This window comes from Pieris napi, chromosome 10 (genome assembly GCF_905475465.1).
Source record: "Pieris napi chromosome 10, ilPieNapi1.2, whole genome shotgun sequence".
NCBI classification, from domain to species: domain Eukaryota; kingdom Metazoa; phylum Arthropoda; class Insecta; order Lepidoptera; family Pieridae; genus Pieris; species Pieris napi.
In genome coordinates, this window is record NC_062243.1 from 6,816,491 (window position 1) to 6,844,167 (window position 27,677).

The 27,677-nt window shown below is 34.1% G+C and overlaps 1 protein-coding gene across 9 annotated transcripts; it reads right to left on the reverse strand.

The window, feature by feature from the left end:
* Positions 1–564: 564 nt before the first annotated feature.
* Positions 565–27,563, reverse strand: LOC125052840 (transcriptional repressor p66-alpha). Of its 9 annotated transcripts, none has more exons than XM_047653860.1 (21): positions 27,065–27,563; positions 26,677–26,758; positions 26,314–26,322; positions 25,824–25,962; positions 25,142–25,299; positions 24,472–24,612; positions 23,328–23,426; positions 17,527–17,643; positions 15,779–15,865; positions 15,211–15,255; positions 14,677–14,775; positions 13,357–13,475; positions 12,093–12,279; positions 10,936–11,085; positions 9,508–9,605; positions 8,773–8,870; positions 7,477–7,538; positions 4,152–4,239; positions 3,368–3,496; positions 2,186–2,315; positions 565–1,319 (listed from the first exon to the last, which is right to left on the reverse strand). In XM_047653860.1, the coding sequence occupies exons 1-20, from the start codon at positions 27,100–27,102 to the stop codon at positions 2,191–2,193; spliced, it is 2,070 nt and encodes a 689-aa protein (XP_047509816.1). In that variant the 5' UTR covers positions 27,103–27,563; the 3' UTR covers positions 565–1,319; positions 2,186–2,190. The 9 variants fall into 9 exon arrangements, with proteins under 9 accessions (XP_047509816.1, XP_047509819.1, XP_047509817.1 ...); XM_047653863.1 differs by having other exon boundaries at positions 15,211–15,246; positions 26,677–26,761; XM_047653861.1 differs by having other exon boundaries at positions 8,779–8,870; positions 26,677–26,761.
* Positions 27,564–27,677: the final 114 nt, after the last annotated feature.

Consider the following 27,677-nt stretch of genomic DNA (forward strand, 5'->3'; position numbering starts at 1 on the left):
CTATTGTTTAAACCAATTTTTTAATTAAACCAATTTTCTTTAAATTTCTGTTTTTCTTCAAAAAAGTTTTAAGGTCCTTTCCAGTACACAAACTTAAACTTAAGGATATGACCCTACGCTGTTTTAAAGTTAATGAACCAATCTAGACGTTTCAATTTAAATCTGTGTAGAAAGTTTGCATAAAATATTAATTTCAAAGTCGTTTTTTTATTTTGATGCAGTTTATGAGTCCATCAGTGTATATGTATATGTCACCGTAAAATTGCTTACAATATTCATTGTTACATATTTCTTTGTTAATTCGCAGTGCGTTGAGGTTCACAATCTTTCGACAAATCACAATCTCGCGAGATAGATTACAATCTAACGGTGTTTACAATTTTACGGTGACATATATATATATATATGTGTTACTTCATTCTGTTCTACTTGGAATGCCTTCTCTTGTCACTCTTGTATATTTCATGCTTCCTCTAAAAAAATGGCTGGAAATAAAGTAATAATCATACCATTGTGATATTGACTTCATACTATATACTATTAGTATATTATTAAAAACCAAAATGTGTGTAATTATTTATTCAAAGTCCACATAAAAATGAAAAATTACACTTACTAAGTTTAAATTTAACCTTATCTACTTTATAATTACGTATTTAAACTTGTGCAATCATTATAGCACTTTACGTTACCGAATTCCGTATTCCAAACTTAATTCGAGTTTAATGATCTGTCAAACTTCAAGTTTGACAGATTTTGTAATTTGCAAATGCTTGACAGTTGTTATCAGCTTTTGGAACACGGAGTTTTGGCGCCTACACGAGTAGTTCTATTCTTATGTTTTACAGATAATATATCAGAGTAAACCTAATAAGCTTAAAATATATTCCAGTTTCGCTTTTTCCTACATTATCATGCTTACATTATTTCTATTACAGGGATGTGATGCCCACGAATTCACAAATCGGGCATTATGGGAAAAGGTATAACGCACAAAGAAACTCACTTTATTTAGTTATAATTGACATCACATTATACGCCTTGAACATTTTCATCACAATTTGATGGTATATTAATAATTTACTTGAAATGATATACATATAATGATGATACAATTTTGTTTCAATCAACAATTTTTTAAATAATACATTGTGATACTTGTAATTAACTCGTGTAGACTTCCACTCACATATGCAATTCCTTATAACTTCCCTTTAACTCAATCAACCAAATCCTTGACTTATCTTAACTATCTATCTAGCTTATTGTAAAGTATAAGATCAAATATTACTCAAATGCTTTATGTATTTTCGATGCATCTGAAAAAAAATTTGTATGTTTGTTTTACATTTAAATGATTTAATGACACCATAAGAATCAGTTTTAGTTGATAACAATATGCTTAGCAATCTAACAAACATGTCTACATAAATGTGCAAACAATGTTACATTGTAATCCATACTTCAATGTCCTTTAGAATAATCTTTAAATATATAAATCTTCTGTGCGTGTGTTTGTCCTTAACCCCTGGACCAATTTTGATGACTTTATTTGAGTGTGTTCAAGTGGATTTGGGAATAGTTTAGATTTATAGTAATAAGATGTTTTATTTTGACGTGATAACGTCTTTAAAATCGTTTTAGTCGGGTGACATGTTCAGAAACTTGTGTCACACCAAAACCTCACGAGCGCGATCGCAGGTATAACGAGAGAGAGACGGACCGATCTCCCGTCTCATCTCGAGCGCTGCCAGTCATTCCGTGAATGTATGAAGAAAATTGTATATCATAGTCGAATAAGTAAACTTGTCATTTTACACCCGAAATTTATCATCAAAAGTGTGAATAAAACGATAGATGTAATTTAAAATTTGAAAAAATTGTTATCTTCATTAATTCCTTACTTCCCAAAAACTTATATCACCAATAAGACGTTATCACGTAAACATCTCGATCGTAAACCTACTTTACAAACAACCAATATTTTTTTAAGGTGTGTAAAGATCAGCGTGTTGGGTCTTCTAGTTTATGTCTCAAAATCAGCAGGTATTGAAACTTAGCAATTATTTGTGTTATTGTTAATGTATAGAACATTAGCCATGTAATGTTAATAAAATTTTATCCTTTGAATACACTACAGACCAGCGTTTAAAACAAAACGGAATGGGGAGTCGAATGTACTCACAGCGATTAATTCTTGGTCCAGGGATTGCGTGAATGTTGTCCAGGGATCATATCCAACAAATATTGTCTTTGTGCTTCCGCTACGCGTTGCATTTCCGCCATTGCAGCGCTGCTGTTACCGCCTTTACCCGCTGCAAATAAGAAGAATACATAGCCATAGATACCGAGCGACACGCTAAGTATGACTCCAAAAACGTTTTAGAATTAGATTTTGACATATGGGAGTCGCCTTATTTATTTTAGTATTTGACAGGAATTTTATAGGTTACTAGCTGATCCGGCAAACGTCAAACGTGTATATCATTTATAATAAAAAATAGGTTGATCGTAAAGAGGTGAAAATTAGGGGTTGTATGTATTTTTTAATGTTGTCCGAAAATAAAAAATAAAATAAAAAATGTTTATTATGGAACATAAGATACATGTATCACTTATTCCACGTCATTAAATTTGAAGGCATCCCTACTCATCGGCAAAGAAGACAGAGGGTGTAGGCCGAGAGAAAAAGCCGGCGTAAAAAACTCTCGGTACTCTTTTTTCCGATTCTCAGACATTGGGTATGTGCACACAAAATTTCATGAGAATCGGTCAAGCCGTTTCGGAGGAGTTTAACTACAAACACCGCGACACGAGAATTTTATATATTAGATAATCTAATCCAGTGAAAAGTAATAAACAATAATGTCTAATTATAACAAAATCAAAAATTAGCGGAAAACACTTGACTTACAACACATATTCTAGAACGTATCAAAATCAAATCATCAATCAAACTGGTTTCAAGAGCTGTAAAACCATTTTTGAAATTTGGCATATTTGACAGCGACTTGACTACACTATACTTTCAAAACGATACTAGCTCAAAAGAACTTTTGTTATTATTTCCATGCTCATGTAGGTTCTCGAATTTAATATTTCTGATTAAAATAATCACTTTTCACTTTTGGCGTGTTTTTTCCATCGACTTATTAAATACATGTCTTCCACCATATTAGGAAACTCGTTGTAGTAGCTAATGTAATAAAAAACATAATAAGTTAGTAATTACGAAAAATTGCGTTTAGTATAGTTAATAATTATTAAAGTATTGGTTAAAATCAACAAATGCTACGGTGCAAATAAAATTATTATAAGGGTTAATTGAATGAAATAAATGAAATGTAAAGATGGCGGTGATACGTACAACGCTTACCTAGCGCGCTGGCCTGAGCCATCGCGAGCTGGTAGGTGTAGAGCAGCGGAGAAAACTGCATCATGGCTGCAGCCGCTGCTGCTGGAGACATGTTGTTGCTGCCGCCGGCGCTGCTCAAGCCTATTCCAATAGGGCGACAAAAAATTGATTTGGAAAATTAAACCATACACTTATACCAAAAGTACTTTATCGGTTGAAATGTAATCATACCTGATGATTGTCTAGACTCTAGATATTAATTCGTGGACCAACATATATACACAGCACACAAATTATTCAAATTATTTATCACCTTATTTAATTAAAGTTGGTTAAAAATTATTAACATTTAATTTTAAATTAATTTTTATTTGTTAAATAATAAAAGTTGGCATTCTTAGGCCCTTATTAACAACGTCAATGAAACTTAAGTTTCGGAAACTGTCAAACCTCTTTTTATGAAGTTGGACATTTGACAGCGATCAAGTTGAGACCGTAACTTGAGATACCAATTAATATATTGTTAGCGGACTAACGCCATCTTGTAGCAGAAACCTATATAACGCGAAGCAATACCGGCTTTGACTGTCTCTTATTTCGAGACTTCGTGCGGAACGGACGTGTTACTAACCTACCCTCAGTAAATTTTAAAAGTGTAAAGTACCTACACGTTCTAATCTTTTATGTTAACTAATAATATATAAACGTTTTACGATTTGTACGAATCACACACGAATAGAAGGCATTAACTGTTTTAAAAGTTGGATTAAAGCTTCCTTATATTTGAATTACGCACCTCTGAGCAATTGGTGCTGCAAGGCCTGCATAGCAGCCGCGCTGTGCTGTTCAAATGCCATCTGGGCCGCCGCAGCCGCTGCCAGTTGCTGCAAAACAATTTCATTTATTTATTTATTTATACTTCATTGCCATAATACACATAAATAATTAAAAAAAAGTAAGTATGTTACATAAGTTATTAGGCAACGGGCGACCTTATCGCCAACAAGTGATTTCTTCCAGGCAACCCTAATATGGAACAATAGAAAAAAAAGAAACACCTACAGAGGGTAAAGTACAAGAGATGCATAATTAATTAACAAAAAGATACTAAAATTAACATGCAACTATAACTAAAATTAAATAAAATAAAATATCCATAATAGTATGTATAAACAGACATGTAAAGGTTAATTGACTCACAATTAATATATAAAAGGAGTAGCTAATCACAAGGCATAAAAAAGATGATCAAAAAGGAGATTTTTAAATAAATTTAAAGACTGAGCTCGTCTGATATGAATAGGTAAGGAATTCCATAGCAGGATGGAATGGATCGATGGATTCCATAGCGAAGGAGGAGTGATAGAACTCAGTTTTATGAATGGGAGTTTCAAGAATTAGATTGTCTAAAGCCGAATTTACATTACGAAACTAGTGTTATGCATGTTGGAATGAGTTTCATGAAAATAGTTGCAGCACGTGTGAAACTACTTTAACAAAAAATAATAGTGTCGTGAAATCAACAGTATCACCAACGACATGGCTCTGTCAACATCAAAGCTTCATTTTGCGATGCAGAACGTCGTGGTACAGATGTTAATATATAAAATTCGAAAATGTTATTTTTATCAACTGACCAACGTTGGTTTGCCATTTTGGCGGTCATTTAGCTGCACGATGCACTCAAACACACACGTCTGCCCTGTGCAAATGCTTTCGCGACACTAGTTTCGTGTCGCGTTTTCATCGTGAAAGTAGTTGCGTGACATTAGTTTTACAAAAAATATGCGCATGGCACGAAATTTATCCAGTGTCGCGAAACCGATGCATGCATTATGAAACTGTAAATTTACACGTGAAATTGTTGATGAAATTTATGTCATAAAACTAATTCCGAGCCACTAGTTTCGTAATGTAAATTCGGCTTAAGGAACGCAAATCAAAACTATCGCCAGAGAGGAACATAAAATGTTGCTTTAAGAAACTAGGGGTTTTAGGATTAAAAAGAACATTATAGAGAAGTTGTAAAATGTGCATCTTACGCCGCAATCGAATGGGTAGCCAATTAAGCTTTCTTCGGAACTCCGAAATGTGATCAAATTTACGAAGTCCAAAAATGAAATGAAATGTTTCATTTACGTTTTACAAAACCATAAGTTATGTAAATCTATTAAGTATAGACAATAAGCGACCTAGCCCCAATGTCTTTTTTTTAGTAATAGTTTAATTTATCATAGGTAATTCATTATGGGATTAAATTCACGTTAGCAGGGGCTTAAGACATATGTTATTACTTTTCGAGAGGCGTGACCCACTCACGTCAAACGAATTTGTATGGGCATGACATTAGCTCATGCACATGTATCACGTGACCATTTTCATACAAATTCGTTTGAGTATTACGCTTGCTTGCCGTTTTTAAAGAATAAATATAAAAGACTAAACAGTTACTAAGCTAAAAATACAATAAGTGTACAATCTAATCTAATATATAAAATTCTCGTGTCGCGGTGTTTGTGGTTAAACTCCTCCGAAACGGCTTGACCGATTCTCATGAAATTTTGTGTGCAGATTGGGTATAACTGAGAATCGGACAACATCTATTTTTCATCCCCCCTAGATGTTAAGGGTAGTCCAACCCTAATTTTTTTTTTAATCTTTAGACAAATTTTTATTTTTTTATGATACAGCATTAAAAAATACATACAACCCCTAATTTTCACCCCTCCACGATCAACCCCTATTTTTTATTATAAATGATATATATGGCAAAACGACGTTCTATGTTAAAAGATTGACGGTTTCGTTATTCTTAATAAGTATGGCTTGTTGTCGTTTTTCTTGTAGAAACACGTCCGTTGCTATTCCATTCAAATTTATACTGCACTTCTCTTCCTTTCTTTTAAGAACGGCCAGAGAAGTCCAGAATAAATAAGAAGAACATAACTGATGTAAGATGTTTGGATACAAAAATGTGTTTCTCAATTCCTCTGATACCAAGATGATGAGATGAGAGTTCAATTTGTCATTGTCTTTTTATTAAATTTGCTTTTGCACAGAATCCAGAACGAAGTAACGTCTCACCGAGGCCTATTACTGTCAATCGTTATTTTAGCAACGCTCGTCACGTATTGGACTCATCTTGAGTTGGACATTTCAGTCTTGGCTATATGAAAGACAGTTCTGAATAAATTTTCTGATCTATTCTTTGGGATCCCATTAATCAGTATATTCTGTAGCTGAAGACCAACGGAACTTGTTGATGAGATGAGATGAGATGGTTTATTAGGTCATAGTGGACTTCTTATTATTTTTTTAAAATTCACTATAGGAATCCTTTTCTTCAAGAGAAGATGTTATATCTTCAATTGTCGATTTAGGAATCTGATTGTGTCCTGGAACTCAGCAACATTTTCAGTGAGATAAAATAGACACTTAAAAAATGCATTGTTAAGTACTTAAATAACAGTAATCAGATGTTTTTCTAGTAATTTTTATTTTATATATACTTTTTTTTACATTTTTTTTAGAAAAGATGCATGTACATTGTACATATACTTTAGATATAGCATTATATACGATTTGGTCAACTTTAATAAATACAAAAGACTTAGGACTCTTGACTTCTAAAGTAATTTAATTTATAAAAACATCCGAACTTAATTTATACATGGAATAAAACATCTCTATTGTATTCTTATTATTATTTTTGATTTCGATTATTTTTTTCTATTAAATGTACTTGATTGGTATTATAATGTGCGTTTTTTATTGTATTTTTTTTGGTGCCCCTGTTTTGTATTGTCAACTATTTGTTTTTTTTATGTGAAATAAAAAAACAAAATGTTGTCGTTTTGGCTAAAGTTAAGTAAATTGAAACCTAGTCTTTTTCTGAATTTCAATTTAATTTAAAGTGTGTTAATAAAACAAAAATAAATATATGTAAACAAACTAATACTGTAATCAAGAACACCACATTCAAATGAATAAATATTACTATTACGAGCCCCAATGTTACGAAACGTCGCTTTTTCTATAGGGAACAGTGTGAATGCATTTTATCTGTCAAATATTAGGCTATGATTTTACGTAAAAGGTAAATAATATACACAACAACACACCTGATGCTGTTTGCTGCTACTGCCGCTGCTACCACCCTGGCTTGTGCTGCTTGACGATGACGCTGCAAATTTGTATTCTATATTCAAATGTCTCAAGCTTATATACAACATAAACACAAACGAACATACTCTGTAAAAAGAAATTTTGCCAACCAAAACATATTAAATTATTCATAGATTAAAACAAAAATAATATATAAATATATTCAATTGTTTAAACAATTAAATATATTTATATATTCTCTCTTTATTATCTATGTACATTAAACTTCTCCGCATTGATACAATGCAGAATAATTCTTGAAATTCTGACAATTATTGCAGTTTACGCTACCCTGTGCGGAAAGAGCTGGATCTCTCTCGTGGCGGTTCGTTTGAACTAATACAATTATTATTTACTACGCGTTATTTCATTTATTCACATATTTTTTTAGATCAAGATGATTACTGTCGAACTATAATGATGTAATGTATTGTCGATGTAACAAAAGTAATTAGCACCTCAGAGATCTCACTGACGGTTCTCTATGGGAGCGTTCAAGTATTACGTAACAAATTTTGGGAGGGGGGTTACCTTTTGTAAAACGTTACGATGCGGGGTGGGGATTGAATTACGCGTTATTGTTAATATTATTTTCGACTTTCCAGTACTTTACACCACATAATAGTAACTTTTAAGTATATACGCGTTATTGTTAATATTATTTTCGACTTTCCAGTACTTTACACCACATAATAGTAACTTTTAAGTAGAAAGTCACTAGATCACGAAACGTTTTACTATACTTGGGTACAGAAAAACGTTACGGCGCGTTACATGGGGGGGAGTCAATAATCTCCAAAAATTGCGTGACGTAATACTTGAACGCTCCCTATCCACACTGACTCCATAATCATCAAATGTATGATGAAATTTAACACTAATAATACAAATTAACCCTACAAGAATAATATTCCAATAGCTAACAAAACCTTTAAATAATATTCAATCAATATAAACAAACATAAATTTTTATACACTGAAGTGATATTTTGTTATTAAAGTTTTTTAAATAATCGAGAAAATACACTTTACAAATAATAACTCCTACACATGGTCAATTGTCAAATGTCATTACAGTGACAAGCAGTGTTGCTATTTGCTACTTGGCAGTGACAGCCCAATAAAAAAATATGCTCACTCTTTTCTTACATTGTTTTATTTTCAAAGTGTATTTTCTTGTAAAGATAAAGAAAAACAAAGATAAATAAAAGCGTAAAAATAATAATAATAAACAAATCGTTCGATAGGATTACCTTTACCTTTCTTGGCGGGCACTTCGGCGTCACGGGCACGGTCACGATCGCTTGACCCGTGGTGACTGCGCAACGTATCTGAAGAGCTTACGCTGCGACTGGAATTTCAATTAAACTTATTATGAACTGTTATCTATGTAACGAGTCCCCTTAAAGTGTCGAAATCAATTGGTTTTGGTTGGTTTAGCTTGTTTACCATACAATGATACACTCTACATAGCGTTACACCCACCCTCAATAACGACAATTAAATAATAAAAAGCTCTTTATATGTTGCCGAAATTAGTTAAAACTGAGGAGCTGTGTACGTTCTTTTGTCTTTATTACTCGTAATAAACTCGACTGTTGACATCATACGTTCTGAACTTTCTGAGAAATACGTTCGTTTGTTTACAAATTGGGATTGCTTGCATTGCGTACTTTATCACAAAGATGCCTCAATATTGCAAGATATAAATAAAATAAGTAAAAACATACAACATAATTGCTGGTACAGCAAAAGCGTTAGCATAGCATACTAACATTAGTCTGAAATAAACTTTATCTTTTTCTAATACAGATTTTTATACTTTCCGTTTAACGACAACTCTCTGTAACATCAAAATATGCACAGTCCCTTGAGTGTCGTTATATAGAGTTTACACTGTATTTGAAATATTAACCTTATTAATAAAAATTATTAGGAAATATAACTGTAAACAGAAGTATATAAGGTGAGACATATTATGAAAGTACCTATTGGCTTGTGGTGATGGTTTGGGTGGTGGCTGCGCAGGTGGCGTTGGAGGAGCCGGAGTGCCTCCACCACGCGACATCCGCGAGATCGGAGTTTGCTGTAAGCAAAAATATATAAAAACATAAATTAAAAATATGTTTCCATGTGATGATTAATATAATTATGTATATAAGCACACAAGCAGATTAATTTCCGCAAGCCTATTCCAATCAGCTACTAGGTTTGGGAGAAAGTTCTTTAGGGAATTTGTATTATATTATTTTCACTTAAAATAAAGAGCTTCTCAATTCCTCGAACATTACAGTGCCCAGTAAGAATTTTATAGGTTTCAATTAGATTTCCTCTTAATCTCCTACTTCCTAAATCAGTAAGATCAAGTGCTTTCAGATGCTCTATAATGAGGTTTGCTCCTAAGTGCTTTGACCATTTTCGTGGCTTTTCTTTAACCCTTTTAAGCATATTAATTTCCTTTATGAAATAAGGATCTCAAATGCTGTAGAAATACTCTCTAATGTAACATTTATAAATCTTTAAGAGTTTTCTTGGAGTGAGGCATTTGAATGATTTCCTGTTGGAATTAGCGTTATCACACGCTTTATATTAGCTTCACCTGTATGTATGTATGTAACCGACTCCTTCGGACTCGATTTTGTCCCACCTTTTTACAATATTCATGATGTGACATTCCATTTTCAAATCATAACCGATAGTAATACCCAAGACTTTTTGCTCGCATACAACTGTTGTTGACCTAGGCGATAAGTATTGTACAGATTTTTCTATATAGATATTGTGCACTTATTTATATTGTATTGCTTGAGATTGAGAGTGGTATCCAAAAAAATGGCGACGTCGGCAAAGATCGAATATGAAATCTGTAGTGAGTTCTTCAGATCCGTCATGTACAGAATAAAAAGTAAGGGCCAAGTACTGATCCTTGATGTACGCCACCTGATACTTGGCGAGAACATATCTCCAATCCGAACTTGAAAACTCGAACTCCGTTAGTATAATGAAATAATAGAATGACTGTGTTCAGAGGAGTTGTTCGGCCTAATACCTGCAGCTGAGTTTCATCATCAGACGTCAAGGCAAAATATAAAATACCATCCGTATCACCTCAACGTCCGTCGTTCCACAACAGAGCGTTTTCTAAGGCAGTTTTTGCCGCGCACCAACACTATGTGGAACCAGCTGCCCACTGAAGTATTTCCGAACCAATTCGCCTTAAGGTCCTTCAAGAAAAGAGCGTAACAATTCTTGAAAGGCCGGAAAACGCACTTGAGAGCCTTCTGGCAGTGTGAGTGTCCATGGGCGGCGGTATCACTTAATATCAGATGAGCCTCCTGTCCGTTTGCCTCCTATTACATAAAAAAAATCAAGTCTTTTGTTTTCAGATGGAATCTTTTCGACTCTATTAGACCTACCTGCGAAGTCCTATTATGATGAGAGTGAGCCGGGGGCGGAGCAGGGGTGGGGGGTGGCGAGGTGGAGGGGGCAGCCAGGCGTCGCTCGATCTCTTGTTCCTGCTGAAGGGCGCGGACGAACGCCGTCTTCAAGCGAGCTGTGTGTTCCGCCTGCATCGAGTCCCATATAAGTAATTTATACATTTCAATAAATCGTATTTTGAAAACTTTTATCCGACATATATTTTTGACATTAAAATAGTAAAAAAACATTTAACACAGATTATAGAAATGTGTATTTGACAAGTTGTAGATGTCTAAATAAAGGAAATAAATTAGTAAAGTAATGCTCAATGGAGACTAATTTTAGTTGTTTAGCTATAAAGAGAACTAGAGCAGCGTGCGAATCTCATCCGTGAGGTTGTAGGTTCGATCCCCGCCTGTGCACCAATGGACTTTCTATGTGCGCATTTGACGTTAGCTCGAACAATGAAAGAAAACACCGTGAGTAAAGCCGGCTTGCCTTAGACCGAAATGTCAACGGCGTGTGTCAGGCACAGGAGGCTGATCACCTACTTGCCTATTAGATTGACAAATGATCATGAAACTGATAACAAAACCCCAGACCTAGAAAGGTAGCGACAATGTTTTGAAGTGAAACTTATTTAGGCGCATGAAGGTAAAAATTTTACGGATGAAACGCAATAATAATAATACTAGCGTCACGAAAATGTGCAGCGTTTTTGTCGAAGAAAAGGGAGAGTGCGATTGAGTCCGATTGAGAGAGAGTGAGAAAGGGCGAACGTAGCATGAAGCAAATAGCCATGGAGCGAGAGTAGGGAGCAATCAAGTGAGAATGATGGAGAGAGAGAGAGAGAGAGCATTCAGCATCATTAGCACGTATACATTGCGTAAACAGTGTGAATATAGATATGCTGGTACATGATCATCTATTGGGGCTTTTACCTTAGTAATAATAATTTTACAAAGAAGTTTCACAAGACATGTGCACTTTGTACGCATGCACTTTTTTTCTTTATAAAGAGAACTACCACATTTTACGTTTGTATCCTTGGTAAAAATATGGATTTAATAGTCTTACACTAGCGAGGAGGTATCTCTTTAAAAATAATCATATTAATAAAATAAAAACCTACATAATAAATTCACAATCTTACCTTGAGCGCCCGTTTAACATTGCCCGACACGCACAACTCGCAAAGACGTCTCGCAGAAGTAGCGGAAGCGGAAGCGGGCGTGAAAGTTGCGTCCTGGCGACGCGACGGCGCACGCTCCCAACGCCACACGGGCGTGAAGTCGCAACCGCACTGCGCGCACACGGCTGGGACTGACGAACGCGGGAAACTGAAATAGGTGAAAATTAGGATATCACGTCTTGGCTAGATTTTGCGTAATTGGGTTTTTGAAAAAAAAAAATTTTTTTTTGTGATAAAGGGAAAGATGATATATAAGTTTTATAACAAAACTATTTTTTTCGCAATAATTCAAAAGTTATTTCAAAATAATAAATAATTTTTGAATCCACGTGATTTTTATTTAAATTTCATCAATTTTTAATTGTTTATAACTAATTGAAAAAAAAAAAAAGTTTTTTGCATTAAACATCAATATTAACAATAAATCATCAATTATTAACAATAAAGTTTTAAAATACATAAAAAAAACAATTTTTTTTTTTTTAAAAACCCAATTAGGGAACTGTTTGTTCATCATATCCAATTCAAATCATTGGTATTTCTCATTTAACCACCGATATCTAATGAAATAATAAATTAATAAATAAAATGTAACAGGCTTATTAATGTGTGTTTCGCTGGCTGCTGTGGGACACATTGGTCACGATTTCCATTGCACTTTTGATAGAAGAGAAATATATCGTCATCGAGATACATTCGTCTAGATTTAATTTAATTCACATTTCATTAAATGTGTACAGATATGCTAATCCTACATAATCTTTTAATATTTAAACAAAGTTCTCAAAACAATATTTGTTATTACATTTAAAACGCTAAACAAATTTACGTTAGTCTCTTTCCAGTAATACAATTAATTATAATACTTGGGCTAGATAAAAAATAACAATTGAGTGTGTAAATGGTCAACATAAAACGGGATCAATAAACATTTCACCTTTTAAAACAATCTGAATTCACTTAATAATAATCAACGACTCATTGGTCTAGTGGTTAGTACCTCTGACTGCGAAACCATGGGTCCCGGGTTCGATGCCCGGCTGAGACGAACATCGATGTGATGAGCATTTGGTGTTGTGCTTAGGTCTTGGGTGTTTTATCATATGTCTATCTATCTATAATATGTATGTATATCCGTTGCTTAGTACCCATAACACAAGCTTCACCAGCTTAGCATGGGACTCGGTCTATTGGTGTGAATTGTCAGACAAAAGAGTAAACGAACCGATCTTCATTAGTAAGGTAGTCGACGACATGTTCCAGACCCACGAGGTACACAAAGTCATTGTTGCTAGGAGACGGGATGAAGTTCATCTCTGGCGGAGGAGGCTTAGGCGGCGGGATCTAAAACAAAATATATATTGAGGTTATAACATGTACTATCTTAATATATATAAATTACGTGTCACGTTGTTTGTCCTCTATGGACTCCTAAACTACCGAACCGATATCAATCAAATTTGCACACGGTGTGTATGTAGTTTGATCCAACTTAAAAGATAGGATAGCTTACATCTCAATTTATACCCGCAATATTATTTTATTGCAAAATATTAGTTTTTTATTTGTTAGCCACAATTCTAACAGATGGCGCTGTGTTGAAAGTACCAACGTTTCACATAAGCTACAATTTAATGGCATAACCACCAATAAAGCATGGTGGTCCCCATGACTGGTGTTCTCCTACCGTTTCCCTTGAATAGTTTGCTACTATGTAATATAACAAAAACCTTAGCCACAGCAACGCTTGGCCGAATCTACTAGTATATGTATAAGGATATATAGAACATCTTGAATAAGCCATTGGGGCTTTCGGGCCGGTCAGTCAATGGTTAGACTGGTCATGAATCATCCCTTTAGATTAGAGAATTATTCCTTTCTCAACAAAAATTTATGATCGCCAATGGCGAACAAATTAATGCGTTTGCATACGTTTTAATGTTCAATTATGTAAAACATGTTTTCTGTTTCAAAAAATCATTAGAAATAGTAACACGTAAATAAACCTGATAAATTAGTACACCTTGATGTAGCTATAAATTGTACATATTATGTCGGGTCTAACATTTATAATAATGCAGCCAAAAGTTTAATGCATATTATGAAATAGAACCAACGAGACATCTATGTCTAAATGTAAATTATAATTTAATAAAGATTATTTTAACTATTTGGCCAATGTAATAAATGGCACTTGAATTTTTCACGAATCTGTAGTGATCAATTTAAAAAAGCGTAGTTAGGTTAGGTAATCTGCATAAGTATCTTTAAGTTAGAAATTTCAGTTTTTCCTATATCCGCCGTAATTGCTATATATTTTGAAATATTATCATGCACATCATACACGGTCATAACCGTCCGTACCTATTATAACATTAAATTAAAACTTGAAACAGTAGAAAATTTTATATGATGCTCTAATAAATAAATAAGAACTAATTACTTAATAAACGTTAAAAACACCATACTTATACTAAAATTAGTTTAACATAATTAAAGCTGATTTATTCTGTATTAATTTATTTTAAAGATATTTAAAATTTACCTGCAATAGCGTCTTCTCTAGCTGTTTCCTGAGCGCTAATTTAGCGGCAGCCTGTCGTTGGGCGGGTGTCTGTGTATCTTCCGAACTGCGGGTACTTGCCTATAACAAGAAAATATCCTCTTTAATGACTTAAAAACTGAGTTATCAGTCTTAGGGTCTGTTTCAAAATGTATGGATAAAGTACCAAATAGCTATGCAACACATAAATTATTTGGAAGATAAATTGTGCACTATCACTTCATCGAACTCATAACTTATGATTTATGTGACGAATAGCGCTATCTGACAGTCGTGAAATGCAACAATAGTGTTTATCCTACCAATAAGTAATCAATAGCCAATTTGGAACCTATGTAGAACTTATCCGTACATTGTGAAACAGACCCTTAAAGTTTTTAATTATTCGAATTGTAAACTTTTTCTAAAAGAATCGAGAAGACCAGTACATTCGAATTAAAAATCGTTTAAATTAAATTAATATTTTTTATATATATTTATATAAAATATTAGTGGACATCACATTCCCATACTCACTGCATCGCTGGTACTGCTCGTCACTGACGAATTATCCTGAGCGGGCTTGCAATATTTTTATTCAATTATGAGAAAGTAATCAACGAATCTACATGTTTATTATAACCACAATATTTATATGAAAAATTTAGTAGTTAAGAAAACATTTGTTTAGTTTTTTTAATTAGAATTTTTTCTTTGATAAGTAATTGTTTTGTTTTTTTTTTGTAATGTTTGTTTTGTTTAATAATCTCTATATGATCTCTATATGTATGTCATGTTTGCCTATAAGTGCTTATCACATTAAAAATTGTATTTTGTGTTTGTTTTTACCAATGTCTCAGTGTGCCAAGCGTTGGCAAGCTTTTTCTCAAAAAAAAAAAATTGTTATTTCTTAACTTTAACCATGTATTCAATACATATAAAATATTTATCTATTTAATATAAATAAATCATTCTTTAACCAATTAAGACTTGTTCATTCAAAAGACTAGTAATGATTTTAAGGGTTAATTTCAATTAATTTCGCTGTAATCATTATAGGAGATTTATGGCGTGTTGATTATTTTGTGAAATTTTGAAGATGTACCTTAGGCGCAGACAGTTGTGAAGCTGGTGGCGGCGCAGGAGTGATCGTCACAGAAGGTGTAATACTTGCGCCTCCCGATGTTGACGACTGAAATTTTAAAAAATTAAATCTCTACTTCAAAAGTTGTTCAAAAGTTCAAAAGTTTTTGACGACTCATTGGTCTAGTGGTTGGTACCCCTGACTGCGAAACCATGGGTCACGGGTTCGATCCCCGGCTGAGACGAACATCGATGTGATGAGCATTTGGTGTTGTGCTTAGGTCTTGGGTGTTTAAATATGTATTTATATGTCTATCTAACTATAATATGTATGTAGATCCGTTGCCTAGTACCCATAACACAAGCTTCACCAGCTTAGCATGGGACTAGGTCAATTGGTGTGAATTGTCTTTAAAAAAAAACACCGCATCATCCATTACTATAATATATGTCGCTTAGAAGATGTTTCATGTTTAACGCGTCAACGTGAATCAAAAAATACCTAAGCTTATTAATTCTTAAGTATTATTTCATGTACTTTCGTTCTGGTGTGATTAGGCAATAAACATACCCTTAATATTATTAGAGTAATTAGTAGTTAAAGTTTGGTACCACCTGTTGATGAATTTTGGTTAGAGCTTATGGAAAACGTGCTTCCAAAACTCAAAACAAAATTCAAGAACTATATCGCAATCGAACTAAACCTCGCTCACGCAGCCCCTATTAATAGACAGAGTATCAAGGCTGGATTATTAGTGTCACATTTATCTTATATAATTATAAAATTCTCGTGTCACACTTTAGTTACCATACTCCTCCGAAACAGCTTGACTGATTTTTATCAAATTTTATATGCATATTCAGTCTGAGTATAGGCTACTATCACTTAGGGGTATGAACCCCTAAGTGATAAGGGTTGCCCTCCCCTAACATTTTATTTTTATAATGTGCCATTAAAAAATACATACAACCCTAAATTTTCATCCCTCTATCACCAACCCTTATTTTTATTTCTAAATTAAAATCTTATGACTTGAACTCTGAGGTTTATATAGAGAAAAAGGTAGGCTAAGTAAAATCACATTAAGTAGAAACGAAGTTCGCGGGGGCAGCTAGTATACATATAAATCTTCTGTGCGTATGTTTGTAAATAAACTTCTTTTAAACAGCAGCACCAATTTAGTGTTGCCGTTAAAAAGAAGAACAAATAAGAAACTGGTTGAGACAGGACATTAAGGTTGTCGTCCCTTACTCATTCCCATGGTTTAAAATCAGCAGAATTTTCCAAATTCCGTCTGCAAAAACCAACCTAGGAGTTCAGGCACCTCTCATTCGAAATCTTCGCGATTATAACGGATTATACAGTATCCGGAGCTGGATATATTCGTTAGTGGGCTGATAATCTATCTTTTTTTTTTAATGGCTCTGGCACGGTTTGTGCATTAGCCAGCAAGTATAAGATTTTTATAATTCGTGCTTTTTGCCTTAGAAATTCTACCATGTCCTCCATGTACGGTTTAGGCACTCGCCAGGTACCGCACAACCCTCCCAAAGGCCGAGAACAAATTTAAATTAAATTAAAACTTGCCCTCGAACCGGGAATCGAACCCGGTACCCCTCACCTAGCTGCCACTATCTACTGATTTGCTGGTAATTCTTTTTCTGCTTAACAAAAATTACTAGTATTTTTTTGTAACATTTATGTTTACCAAATTGTCATATATTTAGATAAAACATACATATACTGTAGATATAGTATTAAATAAATACCTGTGAACGGTATGGGCCCGGAGTGAGCGTGGCGCCACCCGGAAGATTGGCAGAGCGGCGGGAGGTGCTGCTTATCGAAGTACTGCAGTTACTCGCGGCGTTGTTGCTGCTCGTGCGCTGATAACATATTTTAAACTTTTTAACCGACTTCAAAAAAGTGGCTTATCCGTTTGGGGCCGTTCAAGTGTTACGTAGGCACTATAGGGTGAGTGGGGTCTTTGATTTTCTTATTTGGTGTTAATGTCAACAGTAATTATTTACTTTTTTACACATATTTACCCACACATTGTCTTTCTTTTTTTTTTGATATCCGAGGTGGAAATGCATTTTCGCATCCCCTGAACAGGGGTATGTGGGACTCAACCCACGCCAAAATCTCTGCAATTCAGAGACTGGGTGAGCAATACACACTAAAACCACCTCGAGTAGTTCCGACAAAGCCGCGTTACAGAGGCTCAGGGGTCGCTGTCGCATTCTACCGGGACCACCCACACATTGTCTATGCTTGAAAACGAAATGCACTTTCGAGGATGCCTATTCCTTCATTTTTTGAGAGCTTTGCTTACTTTTGCTGGAAAGGGGGAGGGGGGGGGGATAAATTAATACTTAAAGTAAATTAATACTTAAACGGCCCCTTTGACTGTCTATGTGATTTAGCGTTCCTTCCAAGCACGTGTACTTTATTTCGTAAGTATCATAAAAATCAGTTCAGTGGTTTTTGATATATTTTGATCCACATATTTCTAGGAAATATATAATATATTTACATAGGTAAGTTATATCGTTATTATCTTTTCCTTTTCACTTAACGGGTATCTTAAAATCATAGTTCGTTGTAAAGTAATAGATATTACTTTACAACGAACGATTATTCATCCTCCCCCCTGGACCGCGGAAGCGTTTAGACGTGTGCATTCTATTTGTTTTATAACTTAAAAATCAAATTAAAAATAAATTCCGTGCGAATAAATTAAGGTGTGTACCAGGAGCGCATGAGTTGCGTTGCAGTAAGTGCATCTGTGCGAACGGGACAACACTTGTGAGACAGCTTAAGTTGTACGCTCCGTCTGCGCGCATCATCGATACGCAAGCTTTGTAAGTTGCCGTAATTCATAAGCGATAGCGGGTAGCGGAAATTTATAGGGGGCTGGTCCAAGTTTATTTTTTCGTGTACTCTGGTGTCATCTTTTGTCAGAAATATGCCTCTTAAGCGCACACCTCCCAGCACCCCCACTCCCGAAGACTTAAAGGAAGCTAGGTTGAACGCGCCGAAAGCTTTTTTTTTTCGGGCTCCGCGCCAGATTTATCTAATGAGGAGCGAAGCAATGTAACTATGAGGCGCAAGCAGGATGAGTCCTATATTAAAAAATTCATAACCGAAATTAAGGATATGCTTGCTAAAGCAAACTCTCAAAATGAAAGTAAATTCACCTCCTTGCAATCCTCCATGAGAGAAATCTTGACACAAAATACAGAAATAAAAGACTCCATTGCTTTTGTCTCTAAGCAGTACGAAGATATGAAAGCTAAATACGAGAAGTTGGAAAAACAGAGGAATGAAGATCGTCTGTATATTGATCAGCTTGAAAAGAAAATCGAGTCGCTGGAACGAACGTCTGCCTCAACTAAACTTGAACTAAGAAATATTCCTAAGATTACCGGTGAAAATAAGGATAGTTTATGTAAAATTGCTTCAAAAGCTGCAGATGTTATTGATTTTCCCAGACAGAAACAGGATATTAAGGATATTTATCGTACAAAAAGTAAAACTGGACATGGAGCAATTATTGTGGAATTGGGCAGCGTTATATTGAAAGATGGTATTATTGAAAAGGCACGCAAATTTAACAAAATGAATTCTGCTAACAAATTGAACACGGCACACTTAAGTTTGGAAGGACCAGCAAAGCCATTTTTTATTTCAGAATGTCTATCACCCTGCGGAAAACGATTAAATTATCTGGCTCGTGCATTTGCTCAGGAAAATGGATATAAATTCTGCTGGACCTCATTTGGAAGAACCTACCTGAGACAAGATGAAGGTAAACGGCATATTAGAATTGATAGTGAGGGTGATTTAAATAAACTTCGTCTAAAACAATGACTTTTTGAGGCCCCCAGGAAACTCCGCCGGCCTACGATAACTTTCCTGTTTGTGAAAATCCGGCACTTAATTATTGTTTTTATAGATATTATTTTATTTTTTTATATATTATATTATTGTTTTACTTTATATACATACTTATACTCTGTTCATTGTATTGTATTTTACATAACTAAAAAATTATACATTCTTAGTCTAGTGATCATGTTGAAATCGAGATCTTATCTTTGTAAAAATGTCAGCATTTCTCAGACACGAGTAGCTGCGACAAAAAGCTTAATATTTTACAAATGGCTAGATTTATTGATAATATAAATAATGATATTGATAATATAACAGTGGCAACTGCCTACAGTTGTGATATAAATAATTGTAATGATTTAGTAAAAAAATCAGGAAACTCCCTAAAAATTATAACACAAAATATCCGTAGCGTTTACAAAAATATTGATGCATTCTTGGCCCATATAGCTCGTCTGTACTTTGATCCAGATATAATAATTTTAACTGAATGCTGGTTAAACGATAATAAACCCATACCCAGTCTCAAGGATTATAATTCTTATTTCACAAAAAAATGCTTAAATCAAAATGACGGTATTATAATTTATGCTAAACAAAATATAAATTGAGAAATTGAAGAACCTAATCCTAAAGATGCTAACTTTCTGCTAGCTAAAATAGTACCAGATATTGTACTTTTAGCTATTTATAGATCACCATCCTTTTACTACACTGAGCGCTTTTTGAATGCTTTGAATGATATTGTTAAATCTATAAAATCTAAGAATATATTTTTAATAGGTGATATAAATATCGATATAAAACCTGGAAACGGTGACAGAAACAGTAACTCTTACTTAAATTTAACCAGCGAATTGGGTTTTCTGCCAGGCCACACATATCCAACACGATTAAGCAATTGTCTCGATCATGTAATGGTTAAAACTGTTTTACAAACTAGTGTTATAGTTATAAATTCCACCGTAACTGATCACGACTCTATTCTAATAAATCTATCCCTTAACAGTAAACGGACTAATACTCAGTGCCCTTCCATTGTTGAAAGAGTAAATTTTAGTGAAGCTATAAAATATGTTGAATTGGCTGATTTTACTTTTATGACTAACAAGCAAGACGCCGAGTCTGCTGCGACTCGATTTGTTGAAATTCTGTCATCTGCTATTAAAGCTAACACTGAAAAAGTCCGTGTACCCAGGCGCAAAAAATCTCTTAAGCCCTGGATGACTCCGGGCCTACTTCGCTGTATCCGTCACCGGGATAAACTGCATCTTAATTTAAAAAGGGACCCCCAAAATGAAATTCTTAAAATAACCTATAAAAGGTACAGGAATTTTTGTTGCTCATTACTTAGAAAATTGAAGCGCGAACACGATAAATTCTTATTAAAAAGTGCAAAATCAAATAAAGAAACCTGGGCTGCAATAAAATATGTCACCGATAGTTCAAGTAAAAAATCTTCTGCCGATGAGTTAATTAGGAATTGTAACGCATTGGATGCGGTTGAGGACATAAATAGTTATTTTTCTAATGTTGGTAGAGAGCTAGCTGAAAAACTTACAGGGTGTAAGTATAACTACATATGTACAAGATCTAATTGCTTGACTAACTCCTTCGTACTAATGCCACCAGATGAGGTTGAGGTGGAATCTCTCATCTTAAGCTTAAAAAATGATTGTGCCACTGGTTGGGACTCTATACCAGCTCGATTTCTAAAAATGGTAAGACATGTCATTGTATCGCCGCTTACTATCTTGTTTCAGACATGTTTTAGGGAAGGCTGCTTTCCAAAAGTCTTTAAAAGGTCTCTCATTACTCCTGTTCACAAGGGTGGGGCACGGGATTGTGTTGCAAACTACAGACCGATTTCTGTGCTTACAGCACTATCAAAAATCCTAGAAAAGATGCTTAACGTGAGGTTAATACAGTTTTTAAATCGGTACAATATTCTGTCCAGCTCACAATTTGGTTTCAGAATGGGTATGTCAACAGAAGACGCTGTGGGTAGCTTGATTGAGTTTGTCACAGAAAAACTTGACAGGAAACAAAAGTGCCTTGGTGTCTTCCTCGATCTTGCCAAGGCATTTGATACCGTCTCAATACCTATACTTGTGGACAAATTGGAGCGAATTGGAATAAGAGACTCAGCCCTGCTTATTTTTAAAGATTTCCTTAGTGGTAGGGTGCAAAGGGTTAAGATTAATAATTATATTAGTTCCGACGCAAATGTAACTTTTGGAGTTCCGCAAGGCAGTATTCTTGGTCCAAGTCTTTTTCTTATTTACATAAACGACCTATGTAATATGTCCCTAACTAGTTGCAGGTTGTTTACCTATGCCGATGATACGGCTATAGTTTTTTATGGGGACACCTGGACCGAGATACAAAATATTGCCGAAAGCGGACTGCAGAAGGTGGCTAGATGGCTCAGGGAAAATTTACTTACTTTAAATATTTCTAAAACTTCGTATATTCAGTTCCAAACTATTAATTCCCATATGACTGATATTAATCTTAAAATACACATATGTGTCTCTGAGCGCAATTGTACTTGCATTAATATAACAAAATCCAATACCATTAAATACCTCGGTATCGAATTAGATAATAAATTGAGTTGGCTTCCTCACATTGAGATTATAACGGCACGCACGCGAAAACTAATCTGGACATTCAAAAAATTACGTTATGCCGCGGAATTTGAACTACTCCGCACTGTTTACTTTGCCTTAGTAAAATCGGTTATTGGATACTGCGTGAGCGTGTGGGGTGGAGCGTGCAAGTCACATCTAATTCAGCTTGAAAGAGCCCACAGATCTTTACTAAAAGTAATGACTTTCAAACCCTACAGATTTTCAACCACACTTTTATATAAACAGTGTGAGCTCCTCAGTGTTAGACAGTTATTCGTCTTTAATATAATAGCCAAACAACATGTCCATACCCCTTATAACCCAGAGGTTTGCAGTAACAAACGCTGTATACCAAATGTACTCCCCACAGCAAAATTCCGTACTACCTTCGCAAGGCGACAACGAGCATATCTCTCAGTCTTTCTATATAATAAAATAAACAAAAAATTAAATTTCTACCCTCTTTCACTACATGACTGCAAATCAATTGTTAAGACTTGGCTTTTGTCCTTAAATTATGAGGAAACAGAAGATCTATTTAACTAACATGCTACAATAATATTTTAGTTATTTTGATTCATTAATTATGTGTATAATTTATATATTTATACTAGTGTTACATATACCCATATGTAAAATGTATAATTATGTATATTTATGTATTATGTATATTTATGTATTTTAGTATTTTATGTGTATGTACCTATTTTATTACCTATTATATTCATTGTAATTTATACTGAAACATTTTTTTTTTTTTTTAATATATGTTATTTTTGTTTAAGTATATTGTGTGTAAGAAGATAATTAGATGTAATATCTGGAATTTACAAATGTCTATAAAAAGTATTGTCTTGTAAAATTTTGAATAAGCTCTCTTGACACTTGTTACGAATTATATTGGGAGAAGCCACTGACTCCTGAGATACAGGCACTAAAGCCTAGTTTAGGTGTCAGAGTCTTCATAGGATTTCTGTAATTACAAATATGTCAATAAAGATTATTATATATTATTATATATATTAATGTTGAATCAGAACTACCTTGGTTTGCTGATGAGCCGGTGGCGGCGCTGGAGTTACAGTGACTCCGGGGGGTACGACGCACCCACTACCCGCTAATGCTGTACCCGTTGTGGATTCCTGGAAACAATTCAATTAAATTAGACTCCATAATATCAAATAATTATCTGCCAACTTAATGTGACCACGATTGATGTAAAGCACTTGATATAATAATTTGATTTGCGTTATATCCGTAAAAAAGTTTGATTAAAATATAGTATATAGCACTAGTATGTGTTAGCGTTAGCTACTTTATTTATTTCGAATGAAATCTCTTCTATTTGTTCCATAACTACAGTTAGTATTTTGCGTAGAATAGAGCGTATTTGCCGACGTCGTTGCGCGTTCATTGTGGCGCTGTAATGATACTCTACTGGAAGAAATGTAAACGTTCACTCGCAACGCACTAAAGAACTTGCCTTTCAACTTGTACTATAGGCTGATTTACACGTATTAAGTTGCCAAGTCTTAACTAAATTTCAAGTGACTTAATTTTAAGTAACCGTTTACACGTAAAAATACTAAATAATTAGTTAAACTCATTTATTCGCTCAAGATGGACGACCACAGAACAAAATATTATAGGATTTTCTCTTCCTGATTGGGGATTTACTGTATTGTATGCTCCAATACATGATTGTGAAGGTTCTGGGGACTCAACGTAATACGTATTTGAAGAAGGCGAAGGAGTAAAACGGCTACTATTATTCATTGGGGAAGGGGTTCTACTACTGTTCATTAATTGTTGTATACGCATATCGGACAAATAGTTTTGGATATGTTTTTGAGCTTCCAGCGCCGAAAGCAAAAGCATAGCTTTGCAATGACTCCGCCAGCTTATGCTTTTCACTTAAATTTAACTAAATTTTGCCTGTCCAAACGTGTCAAGTGATTAGCCACGCCCACCAACTTAACCGAAAAATAGACAAAATTCTATTCTACCTTGTTTAGTTGCAACTAAATTTTAACTTGCAACTTCTTACTAAATTCACTGTTTACACGGGTTAAGTTACTTAAAATTAAGTTAATATTTAGTAAATTTTTAGTCAACTTAATACGTGTAAATCGGCCATAAAATACTCTCCTAAACACTAAGATAATGTAAATCGGCCCTAAGACTCACTTTAACTGGCGGCAACGTGGCTGCCTGTTGGGATTGCCTCAGCTTCCGAAGTAACACAAGCCGGGTCTCCTCCGCTCTAAGCTGTTCCCGCAACGTACGCAGACGACGCTCGCGTTCCCATATCTCGGCACTTGATAATTCCTTGAATAAAAATCAATAATGTTTCATTTACTCGAGTATCGTAGTAAATCATTTTAAAACATGTGTGATTATAATATTATTATAACTAATTTCAATTTTGTATGAAAAATAACATACTTCAACTAAATTTTAGTTGTAAAAAAAGTGAAATCATTTCAATTGCATGCTATTGTCATCTTTATATATATAATTCTTCTGTGAGTGTGTATGTCACTGAACTTCTCTCAAACGGCTGGACCGATTTTGATGAAATTTTTTGTGTGTGTTCAAGGGGAACTGGGAATGGTTTAGATTCACAAATCAGCCCGGCAGGTGGCGCTGCAGTCGGTACTTTCATACTTGATTTTATCCTAATAGCTTGAAATATCATGCAGGACAACGTCTGTGGGGTCCACTAGTATATTATAAGAAAAAAAGTTTTTCCTTAATAGTATTAAAACTAAATCAACTTGTAATAAAAATGGTTATTACGTCACATACTAACGTAATGATAACACTAAAAGAAAAATGTAAGACTTGTTTAACTTACCCTATGCCCTGGTATTGGCAGCGGTGGTTCATTTTCCTCCTCAGAATCTTCTTCATCTCGAGGATCGCGTGGTGACTCCACATGTGCTGGAATGGCCGGCACTGCACTGGCTGTTATAGACACATTGACAGGTGTAGAATTCAGCTTGCTGCTTACATCTGAAATAGAACCACATAAAGTAAAAAGAACAATTGATTTCAATAACTTTGCACAGGAACCAATTCATTTACTTTTACACATATGCAAAGTATATTAAATATCATTGCTTAGAGTCCCATAGCTTGTTTGTGATGCCTACATTAACATTTTTTTCCCTCAATCAATCTCTAATAGACACTTTCTGGAGAGATAATCAGATAATATTAGATTTTTTTTAATATCTAGGTATTTGCTGTTTCATTGTTGTGCAACAAGGGCAAATAAGGACAAATGTGAGCCTTGCGGCTTAAGCATACGAATCTCAACCCTGAGCTGTGTTTCAATTAATGTGCAGTAATGGATTTTTCTTTCTATGTGTGCAATTACCAAATGCTCCTACAGTGAAAGCAAACGTGAGGACACCGACATGTCTTAAAATCTACGACATGTGTAAGGTTGATCATATAGTTGTCTAAACATATGAATGCATGCAATCTGCAGTGAACGAATATAGTGCCACTGGATATATGTAATTAATAATTACCAGTAAATGGAGCAGGTGTTGGCGGTGCAAGAGTAGGTTTTCTATGAGGTGGTGCCGCTGGGAGTAGCACAATATCAGGACTTTCTGCATAGCTACGGGTCTCAGATCTGGGACGAAGCACCCGTTTGCCACTTGCACCCTATAAGAATAAAGAGTATTAGTATTATAGTATTATTATTATTAGTAGTTTTTGTATTCTACAATTATTGTATCTCTACTAAAGTAATAATGTTTCACATAAATCTAATCTACATTAAATAATCTAAATAAAAATGTATTTTAATATGTAATCATACAATACATAATAATAATATAGGAAATTATTCTTACTACATTGTTAGTACATAGGTAGGATTATATTACTCGGAATTAAGATTGAGATGTCATAATATATAGAACAAAAGCCTTAAAAAATGAACATTAATACATTGTAACAAAAAAAATTATATAAATGTCCACCATATAATAATTTAAATAAATAAATACTTACTCTATCCACCTTGTAAGCAGGAAGGAAAATGTAAATTTATAATTAATAAACTCATAATAATTTTAGAATCATAAGTATGAGGTGGGAATTATTGTAGTGCTTAAATAATATTGAGATTTATATACAAATTTTACATAATGTATGGTGATTTTAATTTTACACCAACATGTTTTTGTACTTCATATTTTTTATTTACTTTGTACTTGAATTAAAACTAGGAAGTTTCCATAACCATCATAGTAGTATTTCTTTAAACCTAAACTATCTAAACTACATTTAAACCCAAATTATTACTGATGACAGTAATGTATTCACAAAAATATTAAAGAAACAAAATAATATAAAAGTTTTTAATATACTTACATGTGGTGGAGGCTGTGCTGGTGTAATAGTTAGTCCACTTGCAGTTAGAGCTCGCAGCTCACTCAGCTCTGGTGGTAGGGACCTGCTGACCACCATAAACAATATTATTTATTTTAACATATTATTACAAATGACATTTTAATTTGTACATATCTAATATTCTAATAGCATTAAATTATCTCGTTTTTACACCGTGTACCCATGTATTTCGAAACCTCGTACACTATATAAAGACAATTACGAATACTTTTAACAAATTAATGTTAATGTTCTCATGTATGAAAAATTCACATTCACGTTCTCTTGAAATTTTTTCTAATTTTTAAAAACAAAAGAATAATAAAAACATATTTTTTCTAAATATCAACCACACTTAAATCTTAATTACCTCACGCTGAGATCCACAGCCGAATCGTCCACGTCCATTGTTCTCTAACCCACTAATTGCCGAAATTATACAATCTCCACAAAAATCAATAACTATGAAATTTTGGATGACACAAAACACGCCGCGAAATCTTATTATTTGCGTAATTAATTATGTTCTAATTGTAATGATAAAGGTAATCAATATTTGCTAAGTTTCTTTGTAAGGGAAATAAGAAAGAAGTTTTAAAATATTTTAGTTAGTAAACATGATAATTTGGGTTCTCGAGATGATTGATGACACCTTACTTCAAAATTGAAGAGGCTATCGTCGACACATAGCTTACTAAAAACACGCGAATAGCATAACTAAATGAACAATTACTCGTGGTAATATAGTATTCACATGAAAGTCTAGTTTTTAAATAAATTTCTAAGAATCATAATGTATAAAGTGTTATTAAAACCACTAAATATTATCTGACGACACTCACTCAAGTCTAACGAGCAACAAATTTTAAGCCACAGAGTAGTTAATACTTAATAGTTAGTAACAGACAATCGTTAGTAACGATACGTGAATGTGATGAAGTATAGAAATTTATTCGGGATTTTATTAATTCACCATATTATTA

Excerpts from the sequence above, each read along its gene's own strand:
- LOC125052840 (XM_047653859.1), bottom strand. The coding sequence starts at position 27,102 with ATGGACGTGGACGATTCGGCTGTGGATCTCAGCGTGAG. Across the intron at positions 24,613-25,141 it reads TGCCAATACCAGGGCATAGG|GAATTATCAAGTGCCGAGAT; the intron begins GTAAGTTAAACA and ends TTTTTATTCAAG. Across the intron at positions 14,776-15,210 it reads CGAGCAGTACCAGCGATGCA|GCAAGTACCCGCAGTTCGGA; the intron begins GTGAGTATGGGA and ends TTCTTGTTATAG.